General features: G+C 33.6%; 2 protein-coding genes across 2 annotated transcripts; both read left to right on the top strand.

Moving 5' to 3' along the window:
* The first annotated feature begins 1532 nt into the window (after window positions 1-1532).
* Window positions 1533-3995, top strand: LOC108781571 (cholesterol 7-desaturase). The gene is made up of 5 exons (XM_018549580.1): window positions 1533-1705; window positions 1785-1969; window positions 2102-2268; window positions 2793-2971; window positions 3303-3995. The coding sequence occupies exons 1-5, from the start codon at window positions 1610-1612 to the stop codon at window positions 3993-3995; spliced, it is 1320 nt and encodes a 439-aa protein (XP_018405082.1). The 5' UTR covers window positions 1533-1609.
* Window positions 3996-10988: 6993 nt separating this feature from the next.
* LOC108781547 (cholesterol 7-desaturase-like) lies at window positions 10989-11616 on the top strand (the record flags this gene model as incomplete). The annotated part of the gene is made up of 3 exons (XM_018549542.1): window positions 10989-11075; window positions 11156-11334; window positions 11450-11616. Coding segments are annotated over exons 1-3 (433 nt in total), but the record flags the coding sequence as incomplete, so codon positions are not given.
* Window positions 11617-12239: the final 623 nt, after the last annotated feature.

Below are 12239 nucleotides of genomic sequence, written 5' to 3'. Positions count from 1 at the left end.
GAGAGAGAGAGAGAGAGAGAGAGAGAGAGAGAGAGAGAGAGAGAGAAGAAAGAAACGCTGGATAGATTTAGCGAAATTATATTGTATTTCGTAGAATATTAAAACGAATTTGGGGGTGATTTGAAAGATTTGCGTTTCAAGACCGACGATAGTTCGGCGCGCAAATTAAAAGGAGGGGATGGATGTAATACATACATTACTATGGATAAAATATATTGCGAAGAATATTACTACGTCGACCCGCCATCAGAGGTCTATAGATATTTGCAAATTCTCGCAAATACTTTAATACGCGTATATCGCTTTATATAGAATCTCGATTGAATAACGATATATGAAGGACCGTTGGTATTCTAACACAAGTAAATAAAGGCCTAATAACGGTCAAGCAAGGATTTTGGATGCTAAAGGATAATGTGTGAATTTTATTTACCACGTATGTAGTTACTTTATCGCGTGCCGAAATTTTTCCAGACTTACAACTTTAATAAACTACCGTAGTAATATCACTTTAGTTAAATTGACAAGCAATCTAACAATTTTTGATGCTTACAGCATCTTATTGGATTTTAATAATATGTTGAAAGACATATTAAAATTTAACGATGTAAAGTTAAATTAATAATAACTCGATCCTTGCTTAACCGTCATTAGGCCTTTATTTACTTGTGTTCGATTGAATAACTCTTGCAGGTGTATAATAAGGTAGGCTTCCACTACAATGCCTTACTGACGAGTCCATTAGTGGAAGCTGGGACGAAACGCCATATTTAAGTAATATTCTTCGCAATATATTAAATTAATTTTTCTTCGTTTACCGATGATGGTGTTATTAAAGGCCGAATCATTTACTAATAATAATAAAAATTTCGTTTTAGTATTCTACGAAATACAATATAATTTCGCTAAATCTATTCAGCGTTCTCTTCGTGGTATATGCTCATTTTTAATTCCTTTATTGTTAATTTTTATTATCTTTTTAGTACCACATTTTATTATTGCCAATTATTTTTACGAACATGAGAAAATGTGGTACTAAAAAATTTTTTAAAAAATTGTCAGATCTTCTTAAGAAAAAAATCAACAATTTTGGTCGCTTGCTAATTTTCTGTAAAAATGAAAGGACTAGAATAAAAAAATGATAAACAATCAGTATTTAGCGATACTTAGTAATTAACATATTGTTAACTGTTACAAAAACTGTAAAATGGTAAAAAACTCCGTCTCAGTTCAATCCGCTCTACCAGTATATGATCGTTATCGGGCAGAATTATCGAACATCTTCTCTCTCTCTTTGCATAACGAACTATTTACAAAAAATAAATATTTAAAAGTTTAAGATAAATCGCAGTGCAGCATTGCATATGATGAAATAATATAACGCATTACTGTCTACGTATATTATATAAAAAGTATAAGATCATCATTTTGTTATCGCGCAATCGCCTTTATCTTTTCTACATAGTGCGATATTCTTGTTTAAATTGTATACTATTGCCTTTATAAATCGCAGTCTCATCTGTGCAATTGAACAAAAAGGAAGAACTGACAAGAGAGAGAGATACGCTAAATAAGAGAAAGTTGAAAAAATCGAAAGATTGAGAGAACAATGACGACAATGTTGGAATGGTGCGTCGGAATTGGGATCACCCTGTTGACCTTCCTCATCTACTTTGCATATTTCTTCAAATTCAACTGGGTGAAAGTAAATGATGATGAGCAACACTATTTTCTGTGTTTTTACTACAAATTGTGTTAAGATTATAACTTGATACTTTTTAAAGGACTTGAGAACTGAGACTAAAACGCGGCAGACCCGCAGCTTTTACGCGGGTAACAAACATCGAAAGGTGGGTAAACTACCGCCGGTTTATCCAAACGGATGGTTCGCTCTGCTTGAAAGCTCGCAGATAAAAAATGGTCAGGTGAAACACGTGTGTGCTCTCGGCGAAAATTTCGCGGTGTTCAGGTACGTCAGGGTATAGAATTTTCTATGATTATTTTTTCATACATTTTAAAATATATCATACTTTAAAATAAAATATATTGTATATTAATTATTTATCGCGTAACCGCGTAACGTTTTATCAATTTCTTTAAGAACCGAAAGAGGCGTTGTCAACATTTTAGACGCATATTGCCCGCATTTAGGGGCAAATATGGCCGAGGGTGGTCGTGTCAAGGGAGATTGTCTGGAGTGTCCTTTTCATAGCTGGACATTTCGCGGAAAGGATGGCTACTGCGAGAACATACCTTATGCTGAAAAGGGTATTAATCAAGTTCTACATAATTTTGAATCTTAGACGACATCTATCTACCCTTTTGCTATCGGGATCTATGACCAAAATGTTCGGATTGATTGTTTTTTATGGAACCACATTCCTGCGTACAGATGCCTGTTTGTGCATGTTAGCATACAACACAAATGTTTACGTCTAAATATCAGGTGTCAATTTAGGGACAAATTATTCACTATTCTTGATTATAATAGAAATATATATACAAATAATAGAAATATATGTATATACAAATGTACACTAAGAAATATTTCTCGATGTATGTTCTAGCTATATACAGGGTGTCATAAAAATTTCTTACCATCGCTTTTGTATAGATAGAGCGGACGCGCTTATTTTGCCTATATTTAAAAATTCATATCTCGTTAACCATTGCTAAAATTGTAATGTGGTACAGGACTTTTCGACACAGTTTAGTCCGCTCTATATCTATATAAAAGCGGCGGCAAGAAATTTTTGTGACAACCTGTATAATTGTTTATTTTTTACTTACAGTACCACATGTCGCTCGAGTGAAAGTTTGGAAGAGCTGCGAAGTGAATAACATTATCTTCGTCTGGTACCACTCTGAATCAGCTGAGCCAGACTGGCAACCCCAATCGCATACATACATCTCCAATAGGTCCTGGCGCTATCAAGGTCGCAATGAATATCTCATTAACTGTCACATACAGGTTTGTCGCGCATTCCATTCTATAATGCGATAGAAAGTATGCTTCATTACTCAAAAATTACTAGAAGACGATTAGAAAAAAAGAATTAAGTTTGCAATATCAGGAAACGCGATAGTGTCTCCGGCCATGTTCAAAAACTGTAACATTATAGATATATCGATCAAATAAATTAAATAAATTATTAGTTTATATATTTAAAAGTAATTTCGAGAATCATTTTTTAGAGTCATAAACAGAAGAAAAAAGTATTATATAGAAGATTATTCTTTTATTCTGCCAACTTTGAGAATCGCTTTTAAATAACTAATAAATTTGTGGACTTGTGCATTAGGAAATAGTTGAGAATGGATCTGATCCCGCGCATCTTACCTCGGTGCATGGTCCAGTTATGTTTCTCTCTGGCAACTTTTCCTGGTTAGCTCGGCATTTGTGGATCACCTACACAGGATGGCGACCGCATTGTTCACATGATAACCAAACGGACGAAGACGAAGAAGCAGCAAAGTCGTGCACTAAATTGAACAACATATCGCTCCACCCGATCGTGAATGGCAACGGAAATCGTCAATTTGCAATTTCACAGAATAGCTTCAGCAGTAAAGAGAACCACAAAGCCGGACTGCACATGTGCCACAAGTTGGTCCTTCTGGAACGTTTTAACGTAATGGAGATTGATGTACTCACTGAGCAGATTGGTCCTAGTTATGTCGAGCTAATTATCACCACATCGATCGGGCCTATGTGCATTCTGCAGACAGTAACGCCGATTGAGCCATTACTGCAACGAGTGACTCATCAGATCTATTCGCCACCTTTACTGGCGCCATACGCGAATTTAATTTTTCTAGGCGAGTGCGTGATGTTTGAGCGCGACATGAAGATCTGGAACTACAAGAGATATGAACGACAACCTACTCTGGTGCCCGAGGATCGAGGCATCCAAGCATTCCGCCGTTGGTTCTCGCAGTTCTACTCCGAGCACAGTCCCACCTATGAGACGGCCATGAAGGATCTACAATGGTAGCCTCCTTTTCGAAATGTAATTATTATATTTCTGTTACGTTTTATAGGTATTATTTTTATTATTGAAATAGATAATTTATGTATAACTTGTTTTTAAGCATAATGTACCTATGTTAATTATAATATAAATAGTTATGGTTGGTTTAAAACGAGATTAAATCTATTGTCAGAGTGTCCATACATATTTTTACTGTTGCTTTATATTTTCAATATATTTGCTATATGTACATATAAACTTCTATGACAGACGATAATGATGAATAAATAAGTCCGAATTTACAATAGATGTTTTAAGCCATAAGAAATTGAACAATTATAATTGATTACGAGAAGTAAATCAAATGTTGGTTGAATCGATAGTCTAGTATGATGAAACGTGGTATAAAAAAAATTAAAAATAAAATTCTTTATACGTGTCTAACAAATTAATTAACAAATTCGTTTTCTCTATGAATAATTCACCCGACTACACTGATGATGTATTTTTCACAATATCGTTTAATTGTATGTTAATAAGATAGCGATGACAATTACATTAGAAAAACTTAATTAGTAGTCAATCGTGTGGAGAGTTGATATGTAAGTCTAATCGTGATCAATAATCAATAATGATCCGAAATTTTTTTGTCACTAATTTAAAAAATTAATTAATAAAAGATTTAAACGATGTCAAAAATGTTGAGAACTACACGATTTGATCAACCGGAAACAACTGCGCAATATTATTATATTAATGTTCGTTGGTACTGCAAAGTCATATATTGTTCATAATCAGAGTGTTTATTCAATGAACTGTTGTATCTATTTAGTCTATATTTTTGGATCTAATGGAATCCGCTAATCAAATGCAAGAGCGCTCGATGAACGGTTGTAGTACTAAATGCATCTGATCACTGAGCCGTTGTTTTCTGAACGCAATCACGTAATCTATTTTGGATTAGTGCTTGAATTTATTTGCAATTTTTAGCCGAATATAAAAAAATCCTTTTTGACAAAAAAAACATTGTATATGTGTGCTTTCATATTCATATTCATGTTTATAGAAGAAGAAGAACTTTATTACCTTCAAGCATACAAAGCCTAAGAAGGGGGCTTGGTTTACAGTTTATCTATCTATCCTCACACATCCATCCATACTCTGCTCTCATGCATATTTCCTCTTTACCCTAGTTTACTCAACTAGCCTTCATTCATCTATTAGCATAATACGTTACAACCTTTCCTCTCTTACCTATTATCTATTTAATTTATCAATTCCTCCTTGCAAATTGCAAAAAATTACCTCTCTAGTCATTCTTGTATTCCTAACTCGTTTCCTTGCTTCACAATTCTATCCTTTTCTATTCCTTATTCTATTTTATTCTATTTCTCGTAGCTACTCTTTCGCTTTTAAATCCGTACATGAAGTCTATATTCATACCTATTCATCATATTCATGTTTATATACGTTTATATTACTTTAACGAAAAACGTTTTTGCCATACAATCTTCTTATCTTTTTGAATAAAATTGTATAACATGTAAATGTAAATCAGTTTTTTTTTAATTGTCCTAGGCTACATTGCTATGATGACTTCGTGTATCATCCTTGTTTAATACTAGATGAAAAATAAGGGTAAAGCAATACACGAAGGCAGTCGAGTAACGTTTCTGACTGCAGACCTAATGGTATCGATGTGCTACTAGTGAAAATTCCGATAAAAAAAAGTAACTCAAAAGTAACTTAAAAGTAATTTAAAGTTATTTTTTCAGTAACTGTAACGAATTGCTTTTCAGAGTCAATAACTTGTAATGGTAATTAATTACTTTTTGAAAGAAAAAAACTATAACTGTAATTAATTGCTTTTGCAAAGTAACTTTCCCATCCTTGTCTAAATAACTCGTGTGAAGCTGGCCCCCCAATATTAAAAAATCGATTTTTTTTCTTCATGCATTCGTTTGCTCATCGTTTGTTCACGAATGCTCAGTTGGAATTTTCGTTTGCTCACCCTTAGTTCAAAAGAATATACGAAAATTATATTTTGGGAGGTCAACTTCATACTAGCCTCCCCCCCCAAAAAAATTAAAAAATTGATTTTTTAATCTTGTCCTTAATATATTGTTACGGTCATGACCCTGAGACCTCCAACAAGTTTTAGCCATTGCTCGTCCTTCGTTAAAAAGTTATTAACAAAAAAATTTATAAAATAACATCTTATTTCAGCACATTTTATTCAATATTTAAAGCATCTACTGGATATATTATACACTCATAATTTCAAAAAAGAGTATCAATTCTTTCGTCAAAATCATACATTCTTTTAAACAAGAATTCAGCAAAATAATGTATATATATGTTATAAATGTTTTTCATGTGTTCCATAACGAGGAATGTTTGCTCGCATATCCCGCCATAGGGGAGACCGGGTCTATCGTTGGTAGAACTTTCACAATTTCAGCATTACGTCCTTTAAATAACTGATTGTTATAATTAAACTATACTAATATGATAGAAAAAACCTTTTTCTACATTTTGTAGCTAGAAACTATTTTGTATAACGTGCAGTTTCTTTGTATTAAGTGTATTCTTTGTATTAAATTTCTATTCTGCATGTCACATGTAATGTTTATGATTTGACTAGAAGTTTGACCAGAAGTTTTATTATAACTGACTGTGTGTATTATTAGAAAAGGGATTGAAATTGTTTCACTTTATCTCATTGCATTGAAGAGTTGACAACAAAGAGTTGAAATATTTGTTCAGGTGAATTTGTCAGGTTCTACGAACTTTATATTCTGATAATAATTATTATATTTCGATAGTAATAACGCCGCAATTTTCAATGGTAATTTGAATTGCAATATATGATTAATTCTTGGAGGCTAATAAATAATTTCTTTAATTAATTATATAGAAATTAAGTGTGAAAACACATGCATAGATCAATAAAAACTTGTTGTATATACATAGTATATACATATATCATAATATGTAACACCATACCAGTGTAAGTTATTCAATGATGACTGTATTTTATTCGTGTCAGCTAGATAAGTGAAAAAAATCATATCATAATAATGAAAAGTTCAAGTCATGCTCAAAAAAGGATACTCAAAACTTAAAAATTTAAACGTTTTTATCTAATAATAATATATTACCATGAAAAGTAACTGATGTATTATTAATTAAAGGTGCCAGTACAAAGTGAATACATAAAAAGTGTATGTAACTTTTGACCGATGTTTGAATCGCCTCTGCCTTCCGCTGTCTCCCTCACCTCACCGCGCGCCGTCCAAATACCGCACGACGCTCGAGCGACATTTGATCTGCGTATCCTGCTTATAGAAATAATCTTATTATTGTATGTTTTGTGGTCTAACAGCGTCATATTTTTTCTACTTTTACTTTTTGAAATAAAGTATGTGTTATGTATATACGCGTGGCAAAAAAATATATTCCTTTCACAATTAGCGCAATTTAAAGATTTCATTTCATTTTTTGTATACTGTAATAATGTATATATGTAACGGTTTTTTAACAGTGAGGCAAACACACATACTTCGCGCCTTTTTTCCCTTTTTTTTTAAAGAAGTAGAAAAGTAATTTTGTTGAGTATAAATTACAATAACATACAATATTATTATTATTACATAATATATAACATAATATCTTATTCTATACAAAAGTATTTAAATATTAATATAATAAACAATGAAAAAATAGTTTTAATTTATATTAAATTAAAATATTGAAAACAAACATTTTTTTAAATTCATAATTGTGAAAAAGTAATAAGATAATTAAAATATATACAAAATAATTCTGAAATATATAATATACATGTAAATAAATCAATACTTAATATATATGGACATCCTACATAACGCTCAACTATGTATCTAAACTAGAGGTGTGCGGGTACCCGAAAAATTCGGGTACCCGAGCCTCGGGTCGGGTCGGGTAATGATCGGATCGGGTCGGGCGGGTCCCGAATGTTAGGGTACCCGAATTTCGGGACCCGTTCGATCCGAAACTCTTGATTCGGGACCCGAAACTATTCGTGACCCGAAACTCTATTCGGAAATGTGGAACTCGATATTCGATTCGGGACAAAATTTTTCTGAATAATCTTAAATATTTAAGTTTGGAAACGTTTTCATATGTGTGTGTGTCGTAATTAAATATAGAGCAATATCAATATATTTCATGGAAAACCAAATTAGTTCCAATCAATTATGCCAGTTTCTTTGTATTTCATAAAAAATTTAAGGATTATTTAGTTCAAAACAAATTTATTTTAAATTGAAGTGTAGGAAACATAATTTTTCAACGTTTTCTGGTATTAATTTACTTCGTGTGGCTGTAACAATGTTACCAGCATCAGAAAACAATCTTTCGCTTGAGACTTGAGTTGCAGGAATAGCGAGATACTGTCTAGCTACTGCTGCTAATATCGGAAACCGGGTAACATTACATTTCCACCAATCAATTATATCGGTTGTTTTAGGTACCACATTTTCTGCACAGTACACCTTTATTTCTTTATGTGTGGAATATTCAAACGAGTTTGTTATTTCTTCCTCTTCTTGATCATCTAGAGCCTCGTGAAAAAACTTTGCTGACTTAGATTTCGGTTCACCTATATATATGTTCAACAAATCGAAATAAAATTAATTATTTTAATAAATGTAATTATGATTAGTCAATAAATTTGTTACACAATATGGAAAATATACCGTCATATTGACGTGTAGTAATTGATGTGCTATGCATATTAACAGTATCTAATAAATTTATATCATTTTCTAATAATAAAATGTTCTGCTTTAAACTGTCAATAGCTTCCGATCTTCGATTTCCTGCTGGCAAAAGACGATCTTTGAATCGTGGATCCAATAACATAGCATACATCAATGTTTTGCATTCTATAATAGGCTCAAAACGCATCTACAATGGAAATATTGCATGCCATATACATATTTTCTTTTTAGTTTCTGTTTCGGTACGAAAATAAACTCACCTTTAATGTGTTATATAAATTATTAGAAATTTCTTTAATTGTTCCCGGTAGAGAGTTATCAGATTGAAGAACATTTTTTAAACATATGTAAATGGGTAAATAGTGAGACAGAGTTGGATAAGTCTGCCCACTCATTAACTCTGTTGCTTCTTTAAATGGTTGTAGTACCTTAACAATAGCTTCCACAAACTTCCATTCTTCGTTATTTAAATTTTCCGGCATATTATCTTCATATAATGTAATACTCAAAGATTTTCGCAATAACACTAATCTGTGTAACATGTCGTATGTCGAATTCCACCGCGTGTTTACGTCTTGTATCAATTGTAGAGTAGCTTTTACAATATTACGACCATTATCCGTAACAAAGAAAACTGGTTTCGAATTAATTTCATTGTTTAATTTCCACTCACTCAAACACGTTAGTAATGCAGTTTGTATATATTGAGCCGTATGTGATTGCTTTAAATGACTTAAATTTAACATATAATGACAAACTTTAAAATCTTTAGTTATATAATGAAGCGTTAAAGATAAGTAGCGTTTCAAGACCGAAAATCCATCGGCGCGCAAATATTTAGGAGGGGGGATATTTCAGATTATTAGAGTTGCGTTGCAAGACCGAAAAATCTTTCGGCGCGCAACAATTAAGAAGAGGGGACATTTAAAAATCAGATTATTTGGGGGGACTATATATAATTAGAACGTTATTTCTCACTTTGGATAAATATTGCGAAGAATATTACTACGTCGACCCGCCATCAGAGGTCTTTCGATATTCGCAAATTCTCGCAAGTGCTGAGACACGCGTATATCTCTTTATATAGAATCTCGATTTAATAACTTACACCGGCGTCTAAGGTAGGCTTCCACTACAATACCTTACTGATGAGTCCAGTAGTGGAAGCCGGGACGAAACGCCAAACATTACGTGATATTCTTCGCAATATAGAATATTAGAATATATTATCAGATTTAGATTAACTCTTATTCGCCATTCTCAACGTATTAATTAAAGATAAGTAGCTTTTTAAGTTTCTGTAAGTTTAAAAATTTCTACATATAAAAAAAACTACGAACTGAAAAAATAAAAAACTTTTTTTTCACTTTGAAGTTCTCTCACGTATCTATAAAGAATTTGCAAAAAAAATGTTCTTAAAGAAAAATCTTTATTTCCGAGTAGAGTTTCGGGTCTCGAATAATTTCGAGTCCCGAATCAAGAATTTCGGTTCGGACGGGTCCCGAATATTCGGGTACCCGAACATTCGGGACCCGCCCGACCCGACCCGATTATTACCCGACCCGACCCGACCCGATTTTTCGGGTACCCGCACACCCCTAATCTAAACACAAGGCTGTCATCAGAGTTCCGAAGAACCACTCGACCGCGACGGACGCGTTTCGGATCGGGTGCTCGCTAATGTAAATTTTTGAAAGTGTTGCCGACTCTGACTGTGATTTGACTCACACAGATGTATGTCCGCGATTGGGCTTGACTCGCTCGTTCGTCCCGACGCGCGTTATTGCGGCGCGGGCGTAACGACGCCGTAGACGCAGGCACCCGGTGTTCGTTTGGGCCAGTTTGGGCTATGCCTATTTTCGTGGGGATTACATCACCTATTTTTTTTTTTTTTTACATTTATTGCATACCATTTCCTTTTGGTACAACTGGCCACGTTAATCCGGTTACGCTGGAACCTGATCCATCAAAATTGAAGAAACAGAAGACAATAAGGCTGTCATCGTTGGGTATGTGTGAATAGAAGCCTGTCTGTGAAGGCTTGTGCCACTGCATGCGCATATGTCAAAAGTTCAGCAATCTAAGATCACTGCTTCCACACAGCGCGATTTCCTTATATAAATCAATTCTCTCTTATATACATTGTATTCTCATTTGTGCAGTTGAACAAAGCGAGAACTCACGAGATACGTTAAATAAGAGAAAGTTGAAAAAAAATTCAAGATAATCGGACATTGAGAGAGAAATGGCAACAATGTTGGAATTGTGCGTCGGAATTGTGATTATCCTACTGACTATCTTCATATACTTTGCATATTTCTTCAAATTCAATTGGGTGAAAGTAAGTGATGACAAAGCAGCATTATTTTCCGTGTTTTTACTACAAAGTGTGCTCAGATTATAAGTTGAAACTTTTTGAAGGACTTGAGAACTGAGATTAAGACCCGTAGCTTTTACGCGAGTAACAAAATTCGAAAAGTAGGTAAAGAATTACCACCGGTCTATCCAAACGGATGGTTCGCTTTGCTTGAAAGTTCGCAGATAAAAAATGGTCGGGTGAAACACGTGTCTGCTCTCGGCGAAAATTTTGCAGTGTTCAGGTATGATATAAAATTTTGTTTATTTTTCTATATATTTTAAAACATCTATATAGATAAAACATCCTGCATATATGTTATGTAAATGTAACACTTTCACAATTTCTCTCTCTTTAAGAACCAAAAAAGGCGTTGTGAATATTTTAGACGCGTACTGTCCCCATTTAGGGGCAAATATGGCCGAGGGTGGCCGTGTCAAAGGAAACTGCCTAGAATGTCCCTTTCATAACTGGACATTTCGCGGAGAGGATGGCTACTGCGAGAACATACCTTATACTGCAAAAGGTATCAATTAAATTTTACATAATCTTAATTGAGTTTTAGACATATTTAACGAATAAATAAGTCGGGTAACGCTTATTAGTTGTGTGTATCGCACAAAATATATTAATTTAAAACACTGAGAGTTAAACAAATAACATATATAAACTATAAATAAGTAATACATTGAACTATGACGCTGAAGCTAGCAGGTGGGACTAGCAGACGGCCGCGCGCGCGCCGCTCTCGACCAGTGGTTGCGTCAACAAGGTTATTATTTCAGCGTATATTGCGCAAATAAAACCGTTCCAAACAGATTATTTCAAAAGAAATGTTATGTGTCACATGAAAACAGTCTTACAAAGTGATATTTCAAGTTCAACAAAAAACATACGATAAATAAATAGCATATATGATTTCCGAGACTTACATACTATATTCGAGAAATATGATAGATTTCGGAAATCCATTAATAACTTTTCTTCTAAGAGGGGCCTTTTCTTATAACTTTGCAAACACGTTCTACACAATATTAGGGGATTACCTGCACAGTTTAAAAAAAAGGCCCCTCTCAGGAAAAAAGTTATTAACAAATTAAGTCAGCAGATTGACGAAAACTCTCGTTCCTCGAAGATAATTTATTGTTA

Source organism: Cyphomyrmex costatus, unplaced genomic scaffold, assembly GCF_001594065.2.
Source record: "Cyphomyrmex costatus isolate MS0001 unplaced genomic scaffold, Ccosl1.0 scaffold837, whole genome shotgun sequence".
NCBI lineage: Eukaryota > Metazoa > Arthropoda > Insecta > Hymenoptera > Formicidae > Cyphomyrmex > Cyphomyrmex costatus.
Note: the sequence above shows the minus strand (reverse complement) of the source record. Positions and strands in the feature narration are given on the sequence as shown.

Excerpts from the sequence above, each read along its gene's own strand:
- LOC108781571 (XM_018549580.1), top strand. The coding sequence starts at position 1,610 with ATGACGACAATGTTGGAATGGTGCGTCGGAATTGGGATCACCCTGTTG. Across the intron at positions 2,269-2,792 it reads CATACCTTATGCTGAAAAGG|TACCACATGTCGCTCGAGTG; the intron begins GTATTAATCAAG and ends TTTTACTTACAG. Across the intron at positions 2,972-3,302 it reads TCATTAACTGTCACATACAG|GAAATAGTTGAGAATGGATC; the intron begins GTTTGTCGCGCA and ends CTTGTGCATTAG.